At 42.8% G+C, this 24802-nt stretch overlaps 2 gene segments (V, D, J or C); both read right to left on the bottom strand.

Moving 5' to 3' along the window:
- Positions 1–13447, bottom strand: part of LOC131423805 (T cell receptor beta constant 1-like) — a 29149-nt gene extending 15702 nt beyond the window's left edge. The window contains 2 exon segments of the C gene segment in view: positions 12887–13174; positions 13308–13447. Of these exon segments, the coding sequence occupies positions 12887–13174; positions 13308–13434 (415 nt within the window).
- A 3356-nt stretch (positions 13448–16803) lies between these two features.
- Positions 16804–17611, bottom strand: LOC131423811 (T cell receptor beta variable 27-like). The segment is given in 2 exon segments: positions 16804–17216; positions 17341–17611. Coding segments are annotated over 2 exon segments (489 nt in total).
- Positions 17612–24802: the final 7191 nt, after the last annotated feature.

Here is a 24802-nt window from a genome sequence, read left to right as displayed (position 1 = left end):
AGAAAGGGTTTGGGGAGAGGTGGATCTGGGTTCTGATCAGAGAATCAGCAGTAGGTAGAGACAGGTTAGCTCATTGTAAAGAGGTAAGGCACTGGATTCAATAACAAAGACATGGGGCGGGGGACAGATTCTGGAATTCTCCATCTTACATGCAGTGAGACTGTTATGCTAGGTTCAGTACAGAGTGCACCTTCCTAGATAAGACCCAAATTTGAGACCCACCATGACCATCAGGACCCGGCATTTCAATTCATGAAGGCATAGCTTGGCATGAGTGTAGGAGATGGTGTGCATGCTTGTGTCTAATATGTGAGCCAGTTGCAGGTACAGTCTTCCAGGATGCTTTTGTCTCTCAGGTCCTCTCATCTCAGGGTTGGAGAGGGGGCCAGGAGCGAGCAGAGTTTATGTTTGACTTCTCTAAAAAGTAGAAAAAGTATGAATGTTTTGAAAATGCTGAACAAAGCAAGGAAAGCTCAGCTCCACATCTGGTGCTTGAATTAGAGATGGTACGAAGGATGGAACATGGAGGAAATGGAAACTGAATTGGAGGAAATGCAGTGTGGGGCTCATGGGGTACCTTCAGGTCCCATCCCTGCATGGGAGGCCTGAAGCTTAGCGCTCTCTCCTCCACTCTGCACCCCTTCAAATGCCTCATGGACTCATACCTGAGAACACTGACTTATTTGTACAATGCCTGACGGCTTTTCAAGAACTTTTGCACCAACAACAGTGGCACATTACTTTTTCTTTGTATTGAACTTCACATTTAACTTCTTACAAAAGTTTTAATCATGAGGTATGCAGAATGAAATTATTTCTATTTACAGAGGTGGTGGCAGAGACTCAGAAGGATCCTGTCTTGCCCAGGAATACATCTAGAAGGGGCAGAGTTGGCCTCTAGGTTACAAAAAGAATGGAAAAGGATGTGAAGTGTGGGATTTGCTGCAGGTGGCATCTTAATGTTTTATTGGGGATCAAGCCAGAGGTCCCCAGAGGAGAAATTATACACCAGGTTCCCTTCTAGCACTTTTCTTCTGGCACAAATAGACCATTGAATTAATATTTCACCAGCCACCTTGTCTCAGAGCCTTACCTTGATATGACCTCCAACCCATTTCCAGTGCATGGACACAGGTTTCTGTGCTCAGAAGCAGCTTGAGTCTGAGGAAGCCAGACTGTGCAGCCAGGATCATAGGTGATGTTTTTTATGGTGTCACCTAGCATGCTGCCGTCTTGCCTGCTTGCCATAGGGGGTCCATAGGAGTACTACTTTAGAGGATAAGATAGACTTTTCTTCTAGTATCTGTAGGTATCAGGGTGACCTGGATGTGTGGCCCAAAGGGAAGTGATCCTTGGCAGAAGACAGGAAATTGATTTGGGGAGTTTTGGAGTGGTTCTGCAGTCCTGATTCTGTCTAAAGTGGAACTTCCAAGGGCAAGAAGATTTTTATTTAAAAGCTTAAGATTAGCCTTCTGATATTTTGTACTCCTACTTATGTAGCCTGAGATCAGTTTTCCTCGAAGTAGTGGGAATTGCCTCAGAGGCAGAGAAGGGAGTCACAGACAAAGACTATGTTGTCTCATACTCTAAGTTCAGACGAATAGACTGGGTTCAGAATTCAGCAGCTTAAACTCAATTTGGATGTCTACACAGTTCTTTGTATTGGGTATTGTACCTCTGGATTCCTTTGACTACACCAGGACATTCCCCTGGCTTGCGTTTGGTGCTGAATTTTTCACTTCTCTGGTTGTGCATAAAGTAGTGACTCCATTTGTGCAATCATACATGTATCTAGGGTAGTGATGTCTGTCTCATTCCACCATCTTTTCTACCCATTTTCCCTCTCTCCTCAATCCTTTTTGCCCTATCCAAATTTCCTCCACTTATCCCAGGCCCCCCAACACCCATATGGATTAGCTCCCATTTACCAGAGAAAACATTCGGCCCCTGGTTTTTTGAGATTGGCTTATTTCACTTAGCATGGTATTCTCTAACTGCAAATGCCATAATTTTATTGCCTCTTAATGTGGAGTAATATTCCATTGTGTATATGTACCACTGTTTCTTTATCCATTCATCTATTGAAGACCATCTAGGTTGTTTCCACAATTTAGTAATTGTGAATTGTGCCGCTATAAACACTGAAGTGGCTATGTCACTGTATTATGCTGTTTTTAAGTCTTTCGGGTATAGACCGAGGAGTGGGATGGCTGAGTCAAATAGTGGTTCCATTCCGTGTTTTCTAAGGAATCTCTATACTGCTTTCCAGATTGGTTTACACCAATTTGCAGTGCCACCAGCAATGTATAAGTGTGCCTTTCCCCCCACATCCTCACCAACATTTATTGTTGCTTGTATAAAGACTGTTTTCTTTTTATAACACTTTTTTATCCACATCTTTATATAATACCTTTTTATCAAATCCCCCCACATTAGGTTTTTCTCCTCCTGTCCACTACTGCTTGGTCCCAATATCCTGTATCACTCTAGAACCAGATGATTAAATTCCAGACTGTCTTCCCCCTAACCTTTAATTTCTTTTACTCACATCCATTACTTTTCCCCCAAGCTATCTACCTCTTCCACAGCACTATTTCTCTTTATTCAATAAGAAATTGTTCTTTTAAATATCTCTTCTGTGAATAACTGAATCTGGATAGTGAAGGGGGTGCTCTGTGTGATCCAGAAAATCTGAAGAGACAGACGCATTAGAAGCACAGACTGGTCATGGCTAATCAGCATATTAATAGCCCCCTTCTCCTCTTGCCCTGTCTCCTGCTCCCCACCTTAGAGCCATGAAAACATGCAAAATTAATGCTCAAGGAACTTCCATTTGCATATCTTATTTATTCTTCAAGCCTTATTTACTGTGGAGAGGTAAGTGAGGAAGTCTCTCACAATGGAAGTTTTAAGGTTGTGTAAGGTCAATTTCTGTAGTGTAATAGTGAGTGTTTCTGTTCATACTGCAACCATTCCTTGTCCACTCTCTTGGGCCTCTTGGAGATGCTCAAGTGATCCCAGTTTATCAGAGAATAAGCAGCGGAGAGGCCGTGCGGGGTCTTGGAGGAATAATCATGCAGGCTGTTGTTACTGTAAAACCTATGACATGTGTGATGACAGACTTTAATGCAGGACGTGTGTATCTAGTTTTGTCAATCATATTAGATCCAAATTGAACTCCATAAACTAAGTTTGGTGGGAAATCCAATTGGTCAGCCAGACTATGTCTGCTCATTCGGTTCATAAAAAGTCCAGATTGTTTCAACCACTTGGAAAGCAGCCAACTGGTGAACCCATCTCCTTTAGGTCAACTTGGCCAGAAGGTTTTTCGAAAGGCTTCCAAGGTTAAGAACTGAGTGCTATGTCTACACGGGCACCAGCACCTTTCCAGTCTGAGGCCCTTGCACCTCAGGACCACTGTGCTGGAGCAGATTCTGGGCTGGGCCTCCACAGAACCTGTGACATCTGTTGCAGTTCCCAGGCTTGGGGAAGGCAGCATAGGGGGCTTGGCACACACAGTTATGTGCCTTTCTCTTCAAATAGAAATCTTTGCTCAAATATAAAGTTGGAGGTTTCTGTTTCCTCCTTTTTAGATTAGATTGTCTAAGCCCCCAAGACTTTGTAGACTTTTCCTCCAAGGGAGGTACACCATTGCTTAACAAGGTTTCCTTTTTTTTTTTTTTGAGTCATGCTTATATATTCAATAAATATTTGCTGAATTTCTGTGACATTCCAGAAGTTATGGACTCTAAGATGATAGCAATTAAGAACATGGAAACGTTCTTCACTTTTGTTGTATGTAGGTGTGAATCCATACAAGTGAAAAGGTTGAAATGGAAGGCAGAAAATAAATAACTAGATATGCATACACACACATTTTATTTCATGAAATAGTGATTTGATATTAAACAGAGTAAAGTGGTAATGTGATATGCAGTGCAGTTCAGGTGGTCAGGAAAGTTCTCTTTGGGGAGATGATACTGGAGCTAACACCTGAATAAGAAAGAGTCATACAAAGATGAGAACAGGGGGGCTTCCCTGGTTCCCTTGTGAGTCTATAACAAGAATCAACACGCACAACCTATTCCTTTGTAAAGTTAGAAAACCCTATCATTTTCCATATGGCTTTTGACCTTGTTGTTGGTTTTGATTGAGTAAAAACTGATAACATGAAGGGTGGTCATCAATACATTGACATACTTTTATAAAAGTTTATATCAATATGCATATTTTGATATTAAATATATTCATAGAATTTTATCATGTTAAGAATAAATTCTGAAACAGTATGCATCATATGATGTATGCCTAATGTCAAGAAAGCAATTCCCATCAGTAAAATGTCAAGTATGGTAATGAACAACACATTTAGGTACTAAGACATTATTTGCTGTCTCTAGCAAGCTCGAGGTTATGTGCTTTCTGTGGACAATTTCTTATAGTAAACCCTTATTTTAAAAAATATTATTATCTTCATTTTATTTATGAAAAACTAATGTGTAGAGAAATGGTGCACTTGTTCAGGGTTACTCCTATAACATGATGAAGTAGAAGCAAGTTTTAAACTGAGGTGTGTCAGTTGACAGAGTTTAAGTTCCTAACTGCACTGCTGCTTTATGCCTTCTAAGGAGGTGACTCTGCTATAACACAGGATGCTGCTCCACAATGCAGGCCTTACCTGCAGGGCACTGTTACTTCTTGGGGGCATGGGGTATGAGGAATTTAAGATGCCACTAGACCTAGTAGATAACCTGGATGTAGCATGGCTCCCTGTGATCTAGAGGTTCAGCATGTGTAGAAGCTGAAGACTCCCTGGAGCAGGTCTAGGGAAGACCAGCACAGGACCAGCAGCTAGGACACAGGAAGGCTATGACATAGGAAAAGCTACACATTCAGCAAAGGACAAATTAGAAAAACAACTCAGAAGTAATGTATATTAATAAGCAAAATTATTATTGTTCTTGGCTTTGGGTAAAAGATTAAAAAAATTTTCTTCTGACTAATTCTTGTTACTGAGTAGTTAGTCCATGGGGGTTTCTGAACAGATGTTGTTCTATGGTGAAGATACAAATTATAAAATTATAAAATAACAAAGCACTAGGTTTTATAGCACCCTAATTGCTTGACAAAGGCAAATATAAATACTTCCTGGAAAACCCACTGTTAGTCCAGGCTTTAAGGAATTCCCAAAGAAGAATTTACAACATCAAAACACATATTATAGTTGGAAATAAGTCACTCTGAGTGAGATTTAGAGGATATTCCAAATAGGAAAACCAGATTCAAAAAGGCATTGGATGTTAGCATTATCAGATCAAAGGTCCAAATAGATGTTTGATATTCTTAAAGAAATAAAATAGTCTAGAAATGCACAAGATGCAAATGATTTTTCAAACAATCATTCATATGCATAAGAGACTCAAGGAGATTTCCTAGAAATTAAAATTAATTTAAATAAAGTCAGTTTAAAGTGTAAGTGGCTTATTGGTGCAGAGGTATGAATTAAGAAAGTGAACAGTGGTGCTAAAGAAATTACCCAGAATGCAGCAGGAAGAAGCCCAAGGAGAAAAAGTAGGACTGAAATGGTAAAGATACTGGGGGATAATGAGAAAGAAGGTTGAACACAGGAGAGAGCTACACTGCACGGCATCTCCTCTTCTATAAAACGTGAAAGGCCAGGTTTATGGGCTGGTGTTTTGGCCCTGAGGATTTTACTTTCACCACTAACTTCTGAATCCTACGTGTGTGAGACTGTAATGTTCATTCGAGAATGACGTTCAAACCTATCCAGAAAACAGGCCCATGATTTTCACTTGGAAATGGGTAATTTCCACATTCATAGAATGGGGTGTGGATTGAGGGTAAGTGGGGAGAAACTAGGAGTGAGTACTATGAAACTCTGCAACATGCTCTTGAAATTGAATTTCTCCTTCTGGCATTTTCTATTTAATAATAGGGTGATTTATGCATGTCTAACTTCATAGTTAGTTTTGCAGATGAAATGACTCCTGGATTTGAATGCTATGTTGAGGCATTCAGTAAAGATCCAGGATCAGCTTTTAAGGAAGGGCAGATGTTGGCAGGTAGAAGAGGGTATGACTTTACACCAGAATTCTACATCTCCTTCAAAAACAGTTCTTCAGTTGGCCTTGGACCAACCCAGCCCCCACTTCCTGCCTTGTCTCTTGTAGTTCTCAAGAAGAACTGTAGAATGTAGTGAGAACCCTGCCTCCTAAGATAAGGAGGAACTGGCTAAAGCAGCCTGAGCTCCACTGGACTCCTCCTGGAAACAGGATGGGCCTCAGCTTTAGCCCAACATGTCATATCAACCCTGGGGTATAAAATCCAGACCAGGCTTCTTTCGGGGATTCCTCAGCTGTGGTGCAGAAGAGATCCCATCTACCCTGGGCAGCATTCCTGAGCCATTTCTGTAATAAACCCTCTCTATGTCACTTATGTATGTGAGTGTTCTGTCTCACGTGATGCTCATAAGTAGTAAAACTTCAGCCCAAGATGCAGAGTTTTTGTGGTAACCAGGGCACAGTGAACTTGCTTCACACAGCTGGGTGAGTCTCTTATTGAGAATAAAAGATAGGGACCTTCATAGAGCATCCCTATCAGACACAGGGCTCTTCAAGAACTACTGGGTCAACTTGGTCAATGCTGAAGCACCAGAAAACTTTCATCACAGTCTGTTCTGCTATTGAATCTCTTTTGTCCTGGCCTCATATTTACAGACCAGAGGAGCACAATCAAATATATTATGTCCCAAGGCTGGTTTAATATCCCAAAAGACCAAGCATCATCCATGGCAGATGATATGAATTTCAGCAGTGTATTTCTGACTTTAAAGAAGATATTCCAACAAGCCCCTGACCTCTGGAGTATGGTGGTAGGTCTCAACTTTTGCAGATTGTACATTGATCTGGCACACATATGTCATACTGAGGCCCCTACAGTGTTTCCAGGTTGTATTCACTGTGAACAGTCAGCATGTCATCAGTGCTATAGACCACCAATGATATCAAGATGATTAAGGTCCTTCCCAAACCTCTGTTGATAGAGAACAGGACATCTTAGAGTCTTGAGATAAAATGATAGAAAATAAGCTAAATATTTCCTTGAGACAGAACAGTTAAAACGTATATCTGATCCTGTCACTTTGAGAAAACTGTTATCTGTTTGTCTTTACTGAGTATTTATAAGCACCCTCTGGATGAAGTTTTGCCCCTGGCCACCCAAGAGCTTCTCTTCCTGTCTGTGATGGAATCCTCTGGCTAGTCCGACAGTCTCTGTCCACCCCCAGTCTACTATTCATGTCCATGTCCGCTCACAAACACACAGGCAGCAGTCCCTACCCAGGGGCGGTGGTTTCCCCCATTCTATCTTTGCAGGGTCCTCAGGATCATTTGTGGGCAGCTGGGTAGGAGGAAGCTGAGGTTCTTGCTCAGATCTTTGATCTGTGTCCAGCACTGTGTCTCCAGCACTGCAGAGATATAAGCTGCTGTCTTCGGGGCTCACGTTGTTCACAGTCAGAGTTGAGAATGTTAGGTTTGGGCGGCTGATGGGAAACTTATCTTTGAAAAATCCACTCTCATATGTGGCCTCAGAGTCTTGGTTTGCAATGGCAATCAGCATCAAACCCTGTCCCGGGGGCTGACGGTACCAGAACATCAGGGAAACTTGGCTATCCACCTGACACTGGATCGTCACAGAGGCCCCATGTTGGCAGATGCTCCTGCTTGGCTCTTGATAGAGGAGAACACTGGACACAAAGCCTAATTACAGAGAGACAGAGACCTGTGAAGGCTAACTCGCTTAGGATCAGACCTTCCCCAGACAGGAAGGTCTCTGCTTCATTTACTCCAATATCACTTCAGCTCCCAAAAGACCCCCAGCACTGCCTCCTTTTTGTCTTTCCAATCGTCATCCTGTCAGGATCCTCTAATCTAACATCTCCCCCATCCCAACTGGTGGCTTTGGACCCTCTGGAGGGAAAATATTTCAAACCTCTTCTCAGCACTAACACGAACCCCAGACAAAGATCCTACCTCGTCCCAAGAGAAGTAGCAGGAGAGCCCACATCTTTAGTCAATGACCTCTCCCCTGAGAAAAGGCACTAAAATCAGATGGAAATAATCTTTCCTTCTGACCCTGCAGTTGCTTCCCCACCTGCTCTGTTCCAGAATATGGAGAAATGGGTCTTCCCCCTAGTGGAAGTGTGTGGCTCTTCATTTAGAATGGGTGTTTAACAAGGCATCCCAGCTGGCACCTGGCACAGCCCACCATCTATCCGTGTTCTCATCCATCATTGTTCAACAACTGCTTAATCCCTGGGTACTTTTAATAAAGATTACTTGTACTCAAATTCAGTTCAGTATGGGTTAAGCAAAAGTCCTGTAAAATGATCATGATCCCATGTTCCTTTGCATTATTCAGCCAGTTTCCTGTATTATGTAACCACCTGAAATTGTTTATTTTTGCATAATAGAAGTATTAGTATTTTTGAGCACTTACTCTGATTTGCATGTATCATTTCAGTCTATTTACATGCTATGTTATTTAGACTACTATTGTCATTCTTTTTATGAATTAGGAAATCTTACCGGTAAGACCTAGAGAACTTAACCCGCCCAAGTTCACATAATCCAAAAATTAGTAACAAAGTGAAGATTCCAGTCCACTCCTATTGATCCCATAGCTCAGACATTAACATCAGTACTACAGAGGATTGCCTTGGCTTTGCAGTTTTCTGTGCCTTATTGACTGGTACATAACTAAGAATGATAGGCCTAGTAATTTTCATGTTGTTACCTTGAATGTTGTCAAAGGTACCTCTGGGATTCTGTTTCATCCCTCTGGGGATACTTGGCTTTTTTGTTTTAATAAAAATTTGACTTGTTTGAATTCAGACTTCAAATTCCGTTCCTCTAGAGCAGGCAATAGCTGAAACTGCTATTTAATTCTCCCAGCCTCAGCATGGCTGGCTGGACTGTTATTTTTCATGTGCATGATTCAGGCCTCAACCAGATATTTGGACAGGGTTTGTGAGAGAACATCGGTTTGCACTTTTGTGGCCTTCCCCTTTCTTGAACATCCTCCCTGACTCCACAACTAAGTTCTTCATGGTTTTCTATGTGACTAGAAATGTTTCCCAGCAGAAAAAGATATTAAAACAGAAAACTGTCTTTTCACCCAAGTGTGGTCTTCCCTGTAGCTTCTGCCTGCTTCTGGTTGCTTTGCTGTGCCTTCAACTAGGCCTTCAAAATTTGTGTCTAGAATTTATGGTTGTTATTTCCTGGAAGGTGTGTCTTCAGGAGTCGCCAGGCCATTATCACAATTGCCTCATCCTTTTTAATGCTGCTTAATGATCAGAAGATTCTAGTTTTCTCATTCCTCTGTGTATATGAAGCTTCTGAAAATTCTAGGCTCATTTTAATGGGATCACCTTCTCCATTATGGATCTGGGTCTTGGATAAGCCATGCAAACTGACAGTAGAATCCATGGATGGTTTCCTGAAACAGTATGGACAGACAGATCCACAGTCCGTATTTTGGCCATATTTGAAATGTAATTCTAGAGCCCCCTGTTTGGACTGATTGCGAGTTAGTTCTACTGTCTAGCTGTTCTGTTATTCTGAATAAGATTTCCATGAGTTCTTTTTATTTTGTTTTTCTTTCATAATTTCCTTTGGGCACACGTTTTGTAATTTCCCCAAAAAGGGTAAAATAGAAGTAAAAGTCTTGGATTCTAATATAAATGAAATTGTCTTTTTGTTTGTATTTTTTTGATATCTTGAGTTTGTGGAGAAATATATGTTGAAAATCATTTTCTATCAGAATTTTATAGATATTTCTTGCATCACTGTTTTCTAGAATTCAGTGTTGCTGAGAAATCTAATGTCATTCGGCTTTCTAATTCTCTTATAGCTTTTTATATATAGCTTTAAGCTATAAGTTTTCTTTGTCCTGGGTAGTATAGTATAAGGATCATTGAATCTGCCGTGTGTTGAAATTTCATAAAGCAATGCCTTAGTTTTAGTTGTAAATTCATCAAAAACGCTGTTGCCTTTTCAGTGTGGAGGCTCATGTTTTCCATTTCTGGGGAATAAATTTTGTGTGATTATTTCTTTGAGAGAAGCTGCTCTTTCCTTTTTCTGGAATTCCTCCCGGGCAACTGTTGGATCTCCTGTGTTGACCCCTTAAGCCACCAATGTTCCCTTTCATGTTTTCTGTCATCTCTTTTGCTCTATTTCTTTTGACTCTTATTTTAAACAATTTATTTTGCCTTTCTTAAAGTTTATAGGTGTCCTCCCTGAAATATATTTCTTTTGTACCATTTTAAGAATGGAATATTTCTTTTACCTTAGGATGGAAACAAGCATTTGCATGACTGCTATTTGAAAATTCCCTTTCTTTCCTTTCCTAGGTCTGCTTGCCTCAGTTTTCTTTGTTCCCATTATTTCTTTTTCTTTTCTCTTTCTTTTGTCTCCCTCTCTATCTCTTGCTTTGGGGAGGAGAGGATGTGGGGATTGAACTCAGAGGCACTTGACGACTAAGCCACATTCCCAGTACTATTTTTGTATTTTATTTAGAAACAGGGTCTCACTGAGTTGCTTAATGCCTTGCTTTTGCTGAGGCTGACTTTGAACTTATGATCCTCCTGCTCCGCCTCCTGAGCTGCTGGGATTACAGGCATGTGTCACTGTACCAAGTTGCTTTCTTTCTTAAATGTTAGAAATACCACTGGGCATGGTGGCACAAGCCTATAATTTCAGTGACTCAGGAAGCTGCAGCAGGAAGATTGTGGGTTCAAAGCCAGCTGCAGCAATTCAGTGACACACTGTCTCAAAAAATAAAAAGGGATAGGGATGTATATCAGTGGTAGAATGCCCGAGTTCAATTCACACACACACACACACACACACACACACACACACACACTGATGATCTTTGATTGCTTATTCATGTTAAAGTAGGGCATGAAATCCCCAGTGTCTGGTAACATGGTGCACTTGCTTACTAGAGTTCACTTGAAGAGACCAGGCTGGAAACCAACCATTTTGTAAGGGTCACTCAGATGCTGGTGTGGGTCTCTTTCCCAGGAATGTGTAGTTTCTTTAAATACGAGTATTTCACTAGGCTTCTGTGGAGTGCTGCATTGTTGAGTGCTGCATTGTTGTGCTCTGCCAGGGCAGTGGAGAGGTGTTGGGAGACACCACTTCATGGGTCTCTGCAATTTCTCCACCCCCCACCCCCCAACAGCTTTCCTTCTGGACTATCTCATCAAGGAAATTTGCACAGCAATCAGCCCTGAAAGGTGAGACCATGTCTCCCTTTGGGTTAGAGAAAAGATTTGTTTCTTGTCCCGAATAATAAGGATCAGTCTCCCTCTGGGGAAAAGGTTGATCAGGTGTGGTAGAAGCCTCTTCTGAGGACTGAATTCTCTGAGCTTTTGGGTCATCAGTTGTGACTCAACCCTACCACATGTGCAACACCCCGCAGCTCCTCCATATCACTGTGGGGGTGAGGGTGAGGGTGAGGGTGAGAGTGGGGGTGTGTGGAGAAGCAGCTGGCCACAGGACAGGGGAGGACCTGTCGGGTCTGGGGCAATGCTCTTTCCTCCAGGGACCCATGGGAGGCAATGACAATGATGGATGATCCCAGAGGGCACTGGGAACAGACACACAGTGCTTATAGCTGGCCTCCTCTTTTGTGACACATTGTCTTATGATTGATCATCTGAGTTCGTGCTGTGCTTGCTGTGGGAAATAGGGAATTTGTGGGAAATGTCAGGTTCTCGGGTACAACCGAAGATGCTTGCATATAAATTTTGAAGACCTGTGCTCTGTTGCTTAATGATACATTGTGATGATGTATTTCCTCTGTTCGGGATGTTGACTTCAGAAGGAATCCTGTGATTCTAGCCTTATGTCAGGGAATCTTTCCCTTCATTCCAATGGGATTGCTCACAGAACCTGGCAGGTATTTCTTCTTTTTGATAGTTCTTTGTTTGAAATTCTCCAAAATCAGATCTTGTCTGATCTCTCATATAAACTCAATCCTGGGCATTACAATACATATTGATTTACTTTTTTCTCTTATTTCTTTTACATAAAAATGTAACACTAAATCCAAATGTGTTTTCCTATGTCTATTTTGTCTCATTTATAGCTTTCCAAAGTTCTTATAATTTGGGTTTCTAATACCCTTAACATTTCTTCTGTATTTCAAAAGTAGGCAAGTCTCAATTAAGATTTTCTGACAGGGTAGTCTGGTCATTCTCTAAAACAAACACACATCTTCTCTGGTTCTTATCACTCTTTGCATCAGAGTTTATTCCCTCCCCGACTAGATTTCTCCCAACGTAAGAGGATTATCAGAGAAACTGGAGAATTCACTTTTTCAAAAATTAGAGTGTTTCTCTTTATTGAATGAACAGAATCCCAATTCTGTAAACTTCTTCTTGATCAGCACATGACCATTAACATTTATTCAAAAGGTTTAAAGTGTATTAGTGGCCTCTAGTGACACTACTAACAGCAGAGATGCTGAACAAGAAGAGGACTTGGATATAAATGGGAAGGAAACCTAGTAGAAAATGATAGAACGGGGCTCAGTGTGAGTTTAAGAGGACTTCTTGTTGGCTCGAGTCTCACAGATTCAGGTTGGGGACAACATACGTGTTTGGCAGGTTAACCTTAGAGTGTACCCCGACTTGGCAGGGGTGAAATCATCTCCTGATAATTGATATTGTTGAGTTTTCTTGTTCATGGTCACTTTTTTCTAATGTCACCAGCCTGCCCCAGGAGCCAGCATCAGGCCGAGCAAAGTTACTTTCTTTTTTGTGCAGGGAGGCTGTGGCTGTGCAGTACTGTGGCTTTACTGCAGGCACAGAGGTACAGAGCCGTCTGTGTGAAGCTGGCAGACTCCAGGATCAGGGAGAATCTCTCCCTCTTCTTCCGAGAGACACTGTACCCCTCAGGGATATCTCCTTTGTCATTATTGTCAGCATCATACGAAAAATAGATCAGCCGTAGCCCCAGGCCCGGGTCTTGTCGATACCAGAACATTCTTTCATAGTCCATATCCTGTAAACACTCCAGCACAGCTTTCTCCCCCATCCTTTTGACAAGGAATCTCGGGGTCTGGGTTACTCCTGTGTCCACAAGGCCTGCGAGAGGATAGAGGAGGTGAAAAGAGAGGCCAATAGGAAGTATGATAAGGGAAAAATCCTGGATCCAAGTCCTGCAAAGAACAGGACAGGGCTTTCCACCCCACCTCAGCCACCAACTCCCAGGACTCACCCACTGCCAGGAAACAAAGGGCCACCCCCCAGAGCAGCCTCACTCCCATGGCAGTTTTGAGGAAAGAATGGGTCTTCTCCCAGCTGCAGGCTGACTGTGATGTCATCTTCCTGCCCATGCTCACCATCCCTCCTCCATCACAAGACTGGAGTCTGGAGGAGAGAGAGAGAGAGAGAGAGAGAGAGAGAGAGAGAGAGAGAGAGAGAGAATGTGTATGTATGTATGTGTGTGGGAGGTATATGTCTTTAAGTATGGATTTGGTATATCAAAATATTTATTTTTAGGTACTTCTGTTCCAATTGCTGCTGTTTTGTTTCCATAGAAGTGGGTACGTATGCATGATTTTTCTAGTGGGTATGGGGCAAATTCCTTTTACTGGGAACCTTTCTTTCCATGCTGCTGCATTGGTAATGGTGATTGCAGTGGTGCAAATGCCCACACATGCAGGTTCACCAGGCGGGGTGCCGGGGACAGAGGAATACCAATAGTGGATGCAAGCAACAGTGAGTGTGTTATTGGTGGAGAAGTTAAGAATAATAACAAAACCCAATTGATTGTCTGCATTTATCATCACTATGTGGTTAAAGACTTCTTCCAATGCAACATTTTCTTTCCATGGCTGGTTTATTTTCATTAGTAAAAATGTCAACCAGTAGAAGCAGAGTGTTGAATGCTGCTTTCCAGGGGAAGAGGATGGGAGAATGGGGAGCAGTTATTTAACTGTAGAAAGGCCATGACGGAAGAGAAGGCTATACCACCTGTAGCTCAATTTACAGGACTGCATTGGACATGTAAAATTTTGTTAAATTAATTTGCTTACTGGGCCTCATGCTAAATGTCCTTACCACAACAAAAAGAAAAACCATCTCACCAGGTGATTTTGGTGCACATGAAAAACCAGTGATCAAAACAAAAGGGTCAGACACAGATATCACAGTGATGCTTATATTTTCCAATAACGTTTTTCTTGTAGTTATTACACTTACATCATCCATTTAGATTTCTTCATGGTATATCAGTTTTTGAAAATGCAGCTATGTACACAAAATCAGTCACAGGCATGGGACAGTTTCTATTCTGTTTGGAATAATATGAAGTCATCATGACCCATATTCTTAGTTTTGACCTTACCATAAACACTGATCCCTCACCCAACAGATGGACCCTTACCATGGATCAACTTGCTGACATGGCTCAACATGAAATTTCACTGGACCATTTGCTTATACAAAAAGTTTTAAATCAATAAATCATGGTTATAAGAAATAATAACAGAAAAAAGTCATTCTTTACTAAAATGGGTTTTAAAAGAAATAATAACAGAAAAAAGTCATCCTTTACTAAAATGCACAAGACATGTAAATTCTGAAAATGGCCATTTTGGGCAAAATCTATAAATGTACAAGGTAGTCTGACATGCTTAAATGAAAGGCTTTAGACTAAGGTAAAGTTTGTTCCCTGGCACACAGAGGTAAATAAAAGGAAGGGCCTGTGCACTCCTGCAGGAGGGAGTCCGAGGGCCAGATCTCCAAGAGGTGGCATGAGAAGCTGGGTTGACTCAGGCCATTTCTGTGAAAGGGACTAGTATGGAAAGCCCTAGACCCCCTAGAGCCTCAATATCTCCAGAATGGGGAGACAGGATGGGCTTCTGAGTGCTTCTCGCTGGGCCTTCTTTGGTGAGGGCAGGGCTCAGGAAGGCCAGCTCTCCCCTTTCTGTGCAGAGAGGAAGTGACTGCATAGAGTTGTGGGCTAACTGCTGGCAGAGTGTGTGAGGGGGCTGCGTGTCTGAAGGTTGGGAGAAATGTTCAGTCTAGTCTCAAGACAGCACATTTCTCAGAGCTGTCCCATTTTGGGGTACCCCAGGCACCAATAGATTAATTGTATCCTTCCTCCTGGCTCTTGCCCTGACTCACACATATAGATCATGGTACATATTGTGGTTCACCTTTTCTGACCTTCTTTTCTGACCCTGAAACCTAATAGGGATCTCAGTGACACCATGATTCATGAACATTGTGGATAAAAAGAGGGAGAATTTAGGAAGGATACTGAAGTATAACCAAAGAAAAACGCTTACTATATGGTCTGGCACACCAAGTTCAAGGGTATCATACCTGGGAATCTGACCTGCCTCTTCTAAGGGGACAAAGGTCTTCACAGCCAAGAATCATGGTCTCCATGGCAGGTGAGTTTGTGGTGGAGTCTGAGTGTTAGGATTAGCTCTGTTCAGCATGCTATAAGAGAACACAAGAGGAACTGATCCATCAGGGATTTAAGGTCATCTTGGTTGAAATTGATACTACTGGTTACCGGTGAAGAGTTCTGCTCCATTCCATGTTGGAGTATAACATTGGAGAAGCAGGGTTTGTTTTAAAAAGGGCAACATAGACTTATTGGGGCAGATGGAGAAGCTCAGGACAACTTTATAACTTCCTATTAGGGGGGCTATTCCTGCTGAAGTTTCCCTTGGCAACAGGTTGGAGCAGGGGCAGGTTCTTGATAAGAGTGGAGGAAGGGCTCTGAAGGAATTAACATTTCAATCCCTCCATTTTCTGGATCTGACCCTTGCCTATCTGCTTGTCTAATTCTGGCTTCAAAATGACTTTTAAAGTGGTTAGTTAGGTATCCAGAGGTACATCCAGGGAGAGGAACAGGGATGAAGGTAGAGTGACCATAATAGAGGAAGGCCTAGAAGTGAGTCAGCAAAAGTCACATCTGTGAGCCTGAGAGACGTGGAACATCTCTGGATAGAACGTCAGCTGAAGGCAAGGGAAAGTCCACCTTGGGAAGGGGGACAGGTGCATAGCCACAGAATCATGGGGATGCGGAGAGACTTGCAAACTCACAGAAACTTGACCCTGAAATTTAATGGGAAGGCCCTGGAGGGTGTAGGAGCAGGTAGCATGCTGGCAGGCGGACTGCCATTTGAGTGTGGTTAAAGGAATCCAGGTGAGAGACAATATTTGCAGGTCCACAGTGTATCCGTGAGGTCAGGAAAGTCAGTAAAAATGTGGAGAACCTGGGAACATGCAGGACAGGGCAGGGGATCTGCTATAGAGGAGAATGGGTGGGGGAGACAGGGAAGGTCACTCCTGCATCTCTGGCTTGTTTGATTTTGGTGGTGGCAGAATCTGTCTGCTGAAATGGGGAAGCTGGGGGGCACTGGATTTAGTCAACAACTCAGAACATCTTCAGAACATGGTGTTCTCTCCAATCATGGAGACATCAGGAAGGGGACCTGGAGTAAGGGACCAAATTTTGTGGCAAGTAGATTGGAAATGAAATGGTTCGTTTGGGCAACAGCTCAATTGTATTTAAAGATTAAAGCTCCACATGGAAGAGGATTGTAGACTGTAACCCCAGACCCCAGACAGTGACTTCTCCTTCTTGGACTCTGAAAAGCTCCTTGGTATGGTGGGGGAAAGGAGAACAATCCCCCAGGTGTTAACCATTATAGAGAGCCCCGAAAGCTGGGGTGTGGGGAGGGTTTCTATGGTCAATGGTGGTGGGAGCAATTTTCCTTTTGTTTTGGGTGGGACCTTCCTGGGGAGGAGTCACCTATTTTTGTGGCTGCCCCTTTTTGTGCAGAGAGCAGCTGTCTGTGCTGTGCTGTGGATAAACTACTGGCACAGAAGTACAGGGAGGTCTGGTTGATGCTGGTTGACATCAATGTCAGAGGAAATTCCTTCTTCTCTTTTCGAGAGACAATGTATCCATCGGAGATATCTCCCTTATCAAACATTTCAACATTAATTGAAAGGTAGATCAGCTTGAGACCCAATCCTGGGTCTTGTCGATACCAGTACATACAGTCATGGTTCATATTCTGAGAACAAGTCACCGTCAACGTCTTTCCAGTCTTGGTGATGAGGTACCTGGGGTTCTGGGTCACCTGGGCTTCCAGGGGGCCTGTTAGGGAAGGAGACAGAGCTAGAGACAGCTGGGGTCCGTTGGATGCTGTAACCCCAGGAAAGGACTAGAGCAGAGGCCTGAAAGCTAAGGCCAAGGGCTGTCCACATGTTCTGGGACTCACCTGCTCCCAGGAGACAAAGGACCACAGAGCCCAGGAGCCAGGGGCCCATGGTAGCCTCATAACGTAACACCTGCATCAAGAAGATGTCTGCCTGGGGACTCTAGTTGTGTTTTTTTGCAGTATTTCTACTTATTTAGCTACTTGGGCCTGAGAGACATTTCCCAGAGAGAAGCCACTCCCCTTTCCTCTGGTCACAGGGCCAATTCAGGCTGGGGACGCCTGTGATCAGTGTCATTTTCCTCAATCTCCTTGAGGCTGCTGGTCTTCATGGATGCATCATGTTTTCTTATTAATACATTCTGGTAAGATTGCCAAATATTTATGTGTTTTGGATCTTGATGCTACAAACTGGCAAAACATGTTTGTCATCACTCAGAAATGTGAGAACATGAAGCTTACACTGTTATCAAAACTGCCTTCTGCTATTTTTAGAATGCCATTTCAACTCTGCAGAAAGCATTCCAAGTATCTTACCGACTGTCTATTCACTGGTATATTTTTTAGTTGCTACCTTTTAAAAGCAGCTAAGGTGGAAAAACAGTCAAACCCACATCCTGGATTTTACCACTCTGATTCCAGCTCAGAATCCTGGACACGTGGCCCTGTTGTTCTTCGGCAGATGAGACTCGGCGATGGGTGCTGCAGCCAGCAGCTGCTCCCTTCAAGACGACAGGAGGAGTTTCTTTTTTCCTTTTCCTCTTCTCTCTCTCTTCAGTACCTTGGATCATCCTTAAAGTTTCTTTTAACAACTTAAGATGAATAAAATTGTATACATCTGCCACGTACCACGTGCTACACACACACACACACACACACACACACACAATATCAGCTTTTCTTGTGCTCTTTTTCTTGGGGCAATGGTATTCCTGGGAGGGAAGGGGACTGCCCTAGACCCCTCCTAATTCCTCCCACCACAGCTGGAGCTTCCCTGAGCTCTTCAGTACTTTGTCAAATAGTTTTCATCCCCAGGGAAGAAGCAAGTTTCATCCCAGTTTCAAAGCCACCCTCCAAAGTCAGAGATGACTTTGCTGCCAGCCCTCTTCGGGGTGGGAGGTGCAGCTCCAACAGTTTCCATTCCAGGTGAGCAAGGGGAGGACTCTCATGGAGGACTCTTGTCCAAGGACACGTGCTCTGTGTGTGTGTGTGGTGTGTGTGTGTGTTCCAGCACCATACCTTTCTGGAAAAGAGTGTGGGGAGCGAGCTTGACTCTACTTCACCCATAGGGGTCTGTGTTGTCCTGGGAAATCCGCCACATCCTACCTGTGGGTCTTGAGGGAAGGAAAACCGTTTTCATTCTCAAAATCCCACTGAAGTGAATAATTTAACATCAGTCAACTCCCTCACCCCAAATATCGCCTTCAGAAACCTTTCAGTTTACCCACATCCACCAAGCTAAGCCCTCTGTCTAACTGGGCTTTGGGTTTTCTCTCTTAGACCTTCCAACATTGTAGAAGTGAAGAATTACACTTCAAGGTATTATTGTTTTTCGCACGCACTTTTCATACTAGTTTAAATCAAGATTTAGGAGGTTGCTGACTTCACCTTCCTGTCCCCCTTCCAGCTAATTCAGTCTCCTCAGACACATGGCTCCTTCACAACCCTTCCCTTTGACTACAAAGAGGCTTCTCTGGTCTCTTCTTCCTTCTCTGCATCAACCAAGGCACTGAAATGCTGCTGCTAACCTGCGTGCCCACATCAGGAGCCAGGTGTTTGCCTTCCACTCTTCCTTCTTACCACCTTCCCTTTGCTTTCTTCTACCCAAGGCCACTGCATGCAAGAGTTTTGAGAACTTACTCCATTTCTCCTATGCAAGGCAGGCTCCTATGTCCCTAACAACAGGACTGGGAAGAAAACAGAGTCTCTAGATGGTGGGGAGCTCAGAGACATCTCCATCAATCTTTTGCAATTTTGTGTAATACATTTCATTCTAGCTGTCCTGTCCCAACTCCTATTCCCGTACTCCCAGGTGTCTGCTCTCTTCGTCCCCCTCCTGGCACCATTGGGTAAATTTACTGCATCTTTCATGCACACATCCTGGGCAATGGTATCTTGACCAAAAGTAATCATGCCCTCATCTGCCAGACTGAGGAGTAATTTCTTAAAACCCGTGTGACAGAACACGTGCTCTACCCTTTAAATACACAGCTATTCCCCACCCCCTGCCATGTCATTCTGATTGCTGGTGGAGACTGTGGAAATCTTGTCACATTCTAACTCTTATTTTGCTTTATGCTCAGGCGCTTTCGGTACTGAAGAATTCACTTTGCCCTTTATTTTCCTGTGCTCTTTAACAAAACCTTTGCAAAACTCCAATAAGGAATATTGGTATGTTCCTTTTAATTGATGATATTTAATTAGGTCAAACTCCTATTTCCTGAATTTTGTGATTATATTAAGAAATGTGTTAGTGCCCCCTAGTGGAATATTCCTGTAATGGATGTACTACATTCTGATCCAAGAGTTTGGTGAATATATTTACTTGGATGGTAAATGAGACTTAAGGATGCAGATGGAATTAAAACTGCTAATCATCTGATCTTGATTAGATTAGATTGGGCCCTATAGGGAGAATGTCCTGTTTATCTCAGTGGGCCAAATCTAATCACACAGGTCCTTAAAAGTACAGAACCTTTCCTAGCCGTGTTCAGAGAGACACATGACCAGGGTGACTGAACAAGCAGGCTCAGAGGGAAGAGAGATGGACCTCTGCAGGTTTGAAGATAGCAGAAGGGAGTGGGAGGGCAAAGCAATGGGTTCTCTCCCAGATCCTTCAGAAAGGAACACACCCTGCGGACCTTGATTTTACTCAGGTGAGACCTGCGTTAGACTTCTGACCTACAGAACCATAAGATGACAAGTTTGCATTGTTCAGAGTCCAGAGTGCTAACCATCGCACTGTGGAACAAGTTTGCATTGTTCTAAGTCACAAGATGTGTGGTAATTTGTATGGTAGCATCAAACAACGAGTGCAGTAAAAAAAGACCCCAAACATGGCAAGGTGCGGTAAGAGAGTGACGAGGACGGGAAAGCCAAGGAAAGGGAGTAACCAGGACAGGGAGGGACCTGTGTGTTTCCCTCCACTGGGGTGGGCTCAAAGGCCAGGGTCAATGCATGCCTTGGGTTTGCCATAGTTTGTGCAGAGAGGCTTTCTATGTATTGACAAAGTGCTGGTGAAGGGGGATTTAAATATTTGGTTAGTGCTGGATGATTCAAATGGTCTGGGAACATAATCCCATAAGTCTCTTTCTCTTTTCTTTCTTTTTTTTTTATGGTTGTGGTTGTGAGGATTGAATCCAGTTCCTCATACAAGCTAGGCAAATGCTTTACCAGTAAACTACACCACTATCCTACCCTGTTTCTTTGTTAGAGAGATCATGTTTACCCAGGGTATCTTTCTCAAAACTGCCAACTTCAGGAGAATAATGGATAAACTCTATCCTTAGCCTTGGATCTTACGGATTCCAGAACATTCTTCAGGTTGATACTCTGAAAACATTTCAATACAACTTTCTTCCCTGCTTCTCCCAGCAGGTGTCTCAGGGGCTGTGCTTCTTTGACATTCACAAGGCTTGTGGGAGAAGGATGCAGAAACTGACCAGAGTCCACCAGAAAATCAGTGGGGAAGCTGTGCAGAGCGGTGTGTCCACAGAGTCTGCAACACCAGGACCTTGGCTTCCCGTGTGCTGTGTGCTCTCTGAGCACACCTGCCTCTTCTTGGCCACACGATGAATGTCCCTAAGGCTTCCCTCCAGACCAGCTCTTTTCCTCAAAAAGCTTCAGCAAGTTAAGTATTTTATAGACCAACTCAGATCTGGAGAAAAGCCTTTTTTTTTTTTTTAATACCCATCCCTTCCTATTTCTACATCATTTCTAACACAGTTTAGTCTATCAAACCACATGTTCTTTAAAATAAGTACCATCCTTATGATGGTTAGGAAGACAGGTTCTAGAGAAAGTTTGAACTTGAAACCCATTGTGGAAATGATCACTTCTGTGGGCTCAAAGCAATTTACTCAGCCAATATGTGGTTCAATGTCTTTATAAGTAAGTGGGTGTGTTAGCTTCCTAGGGCTGCCACAACAAAGTGCCAACGACTGGCTGGAGCAGCAGAATTCTATTTCCTTAGAGTCCTGGAGGCTAAGATTCTGAGATCAAGGTGCAGCAGGACAGGTTTCTTCCAGGGTCTCTCTCTTTGGCTTGTGGGTAGTGCCTTCCTGCATTTCCAAAAGGTCTTTTCTCTCTCTCTCTCTCTCTCTCTCTCTCTCTCTCTCTCTGTGTGTGTGTGTGTGTGTGACTGTGTCCTAAGCTCCTCTTCTAAGCACTAGGGCCTCGCCCAAATGCCCTCATTTTAACTTAATTATCTCTTTGAAGATTCCATCCCAGGTACAGTCACATCTGGGGTACTGAAGCTTGAGATGTCAATGTATTACTTTGGGGGTGGGGTAGGAATCGGCCTGTGACAATGGAATCTGAAATGTACTTACCTGACAGGTTTGTCATAACACTCAATTAAGTAACTGCATAAAGAGATTAAGACATTGCCAGACCCAGGGCAAAGTGCTCTGTTTCCTGCTGCCTCAGTCACAGCCTTGGTTCGTTCTCTGCCTGTAGGAATTCTTCTCCAATCTTCTCCAATGTTCTCACCCCAAACAGGCTTACTACACCCCCTTTCCTGCACTGCTTTGTGCCCTCCTTCTTTCTCATGTGTCCTGTGCCAACTTTGGCCTGGTTCCCTCTTAATCCTGGTGGCCCTGCCAAGCAGGACAACTCTGCTGACCAGGCTAAAGGTGTGACTGCAATATCAACAGCAGGAGTGGTACAGGAAGTGTCTGCTATCTTTCCACGTGCTATCCTTTGTCTTGCTTCTACATGATTATAGCAATTTTTGTCAAACTGAGCATATATTTTTATACAGGTTGGCATCTTAAATTGAAATAAATTTAATACACAGTTTCCATGTTTCATTTTTTAAGCATTCACCCTATTTTATATGTTTTGGGTGCACCCACACACTCGATTCTCTCTTGCCATGTGAGGTGACACAGTTACAGGTTTTGAGGATTGGTCATGGGCATCTTTGTGAGTCATTATTGTACCAATCAGAAGCCCTTGGACAGAAAAGAAGGTGAGGCTGAGAAGGGGTTACACCTAAGAAATACAGTTTGGAGGGAGGAGGGGAGAAGATGTGAGCCCAGCGTCTGCTGATTTTTTTGTTTATTCTGTTAACAGATATTTAATGAACGTGTGTTGTGAACTGGGTGCTCTCTTAGACCTTGTGATCAGAAACATAGACACAAAAGTCAACTTTCTTGTCCCCATACTGATTATGATTGACTATTCACTAAGCACATGTTATACATGGAGAAAGATAATAGAAAGGCATGTCTTCTGACCTTGAAGATTTTATTGGCCATCAGGAAGAATGTTGTACCAATGAACATCACCATTTCGCATTTGCGTGAAGAGAGGATTATAGAAGGAATAAGGGAACCCAGAGGCAGGAGCCTACAAACTTCCTAGGAGAATGGAGCATGTTTCACATAGTGTTGTTTTAAAAATAATATTTGAAAGTGCGGAGTGTGCAGATGAGCCATGCAATAGATATAGGTGCACAGCATGTTTTGGAGACAGAGTGCAATGTTGTATGTGAGTGGTAGAGGTGTGAATGGATGTTGTACTAAGGCCATGATAAAAGAGGAGACCTCAAGATCAATTTAGAAAGGAACCATAAAAATAGAAATCCCACAGTGGTCAGAAGGTAGAGGGAGTAAACCTTTTCTGAGGTTTTCATTGGAATTAATGGATGAGGCTGAGTAAGCAGGCCCATCAAGTCTGGAATTTCAGTGGCCTTGAGGGTGTAGGGGTTGTCTTAGTGGGTCTAGTACCTGTCCCTTGGGTGATCAGGACAGCAGAATAGGGACACAGAGTGTGAGAGCCTGGTGAGAGCCCAAGAAGGCTGGTTTGGAGTATGGGTTGGTATGCTCCAAAAATAGGTGCTTGCTCTCTCTAGAAATTGGTTGACTCTGGAAGGGGCAGGCCCTCCAAGATCAGCAAGGCCCCTGATAACAAAGCATCAGAAAATATAGGCAATAAAGAGGCATGATTAATACATATAATGAGTATGTCCTCTTTAGGGTTCAACTCTTAATTCGGAAAGTTAGCAAAGTGACTCAAGAGGAGAGGCACAGACTCTATGACAACATTCTAAACTCTAATGAGGACATAACCTCAGAATACAAAGGACATTTTCAAATTATTAAAGGTATAGCCGCAGAATCTCCTGTGCTAATAAATTTGATCTGATGTATTATAAACAGGGAAAGCCATGGAAGGAAGAAGTAGCATCATCCCTTCTCAGTGTGGAAGATTCAGTTTGGGTCCAGTTATAACATTGGATTAGATAGAATGATGGATAATAAGGAATCAGAGAGCTTAATAAGAGAAATATTTTATTTATCTAGGAAACTGGTAAAAACAACTAACCATGGCAGTAGTTAACAGTCATTGACATAATAGATGAAGAACAAAGTTATTTAGGAGTTAGAAATGCAAGCACTTAACATATGGAATGGATGTCCAGGGCAAAGGAGGAAGAGAAACTCATCATAAAATGTAGGCAATAGAAAGGAATTATTTTCCTTTTTCATCTTGTTATATGTCTTTCTCTGCTTATGAGATTGAATGGCAATTCATTTCTGTGCAACTCACCAGTATTTTGGAGGATGGTACTGGGGATTGAACCCAAAGGTACTTTTGCCACTGAGCCTTTTCAGTTTTCATTTTGAGATAAGATCTTACTAAACTACTGAGGGTCTTGAAAAGTTGCTGAGGCTGGCCTTGAACTTCCTCCAGCCTCAGCCTCCTGAGTTGTTGAGATTTCAAGCATGTGACACCATAGTCAGAAATTCTTCAGTACTTGAATTATACTCAGTTACCTCTGTGGTCTAATCATGGGAGCGTGGGTAAATTCACAAGAATTGCCCAGCTGAGTTTCTGCTGCTCGACAATCCCTATAGACAAAACACACTTCCTGGATTTTTTCCTCCATCTGGGAGACGCTGGGCCCACACATACTCTGCAACATTTTTCTGCCCTCTTTGTCCTCTTCTTCTGTTACTCAGCCATTGCACATCCAAGAAAGTCCTGCTGCAGCTCTTCCCATTTTCCTGCATACCATGATTGATCATGGAGAGACTCCCTTAAAGTCTCTGAACAATCTTTGCCTATCTGAGGGAACTTTTTTCCTTTACTTGATTGAACAGAGTTCAGTTCAATCAAAACTCAAAATTTCCCTACATTTGTATCTGATAAGTGAAGTTTGTTTTAGGAAGTATTCAAATCATGTTAATACCCTCTAGCTTTGTGGGATATTGAGGAGGGGCAAAGACTGATTTCAGTAGGAAAGGGGTCCCGGAAGGACAAGAATGGGAAAAGGGGAACTGGGAATGTCAAGTGTGGG

Source organism: Marmota monax, unplaced genomic scaffold, assembly GCF_021218885.2.
Source record: "Marmota monax isolate L192 unplaced genomic scaffold, Marmota_monax_Labrador192_F-V1.1 WCK01_AAM20220418_F8-fsc00122, whole genome shotgun sequence".
NCBI classification, from domain to species: Eukaryota; Metazoa; Chordata; class Mammalia; order Rodentia; family Sciuridae; genus Marmota; species Marmota monax.
This window is presented reverse-complemented; position numbering and strand designations above follow the sequence as displayed.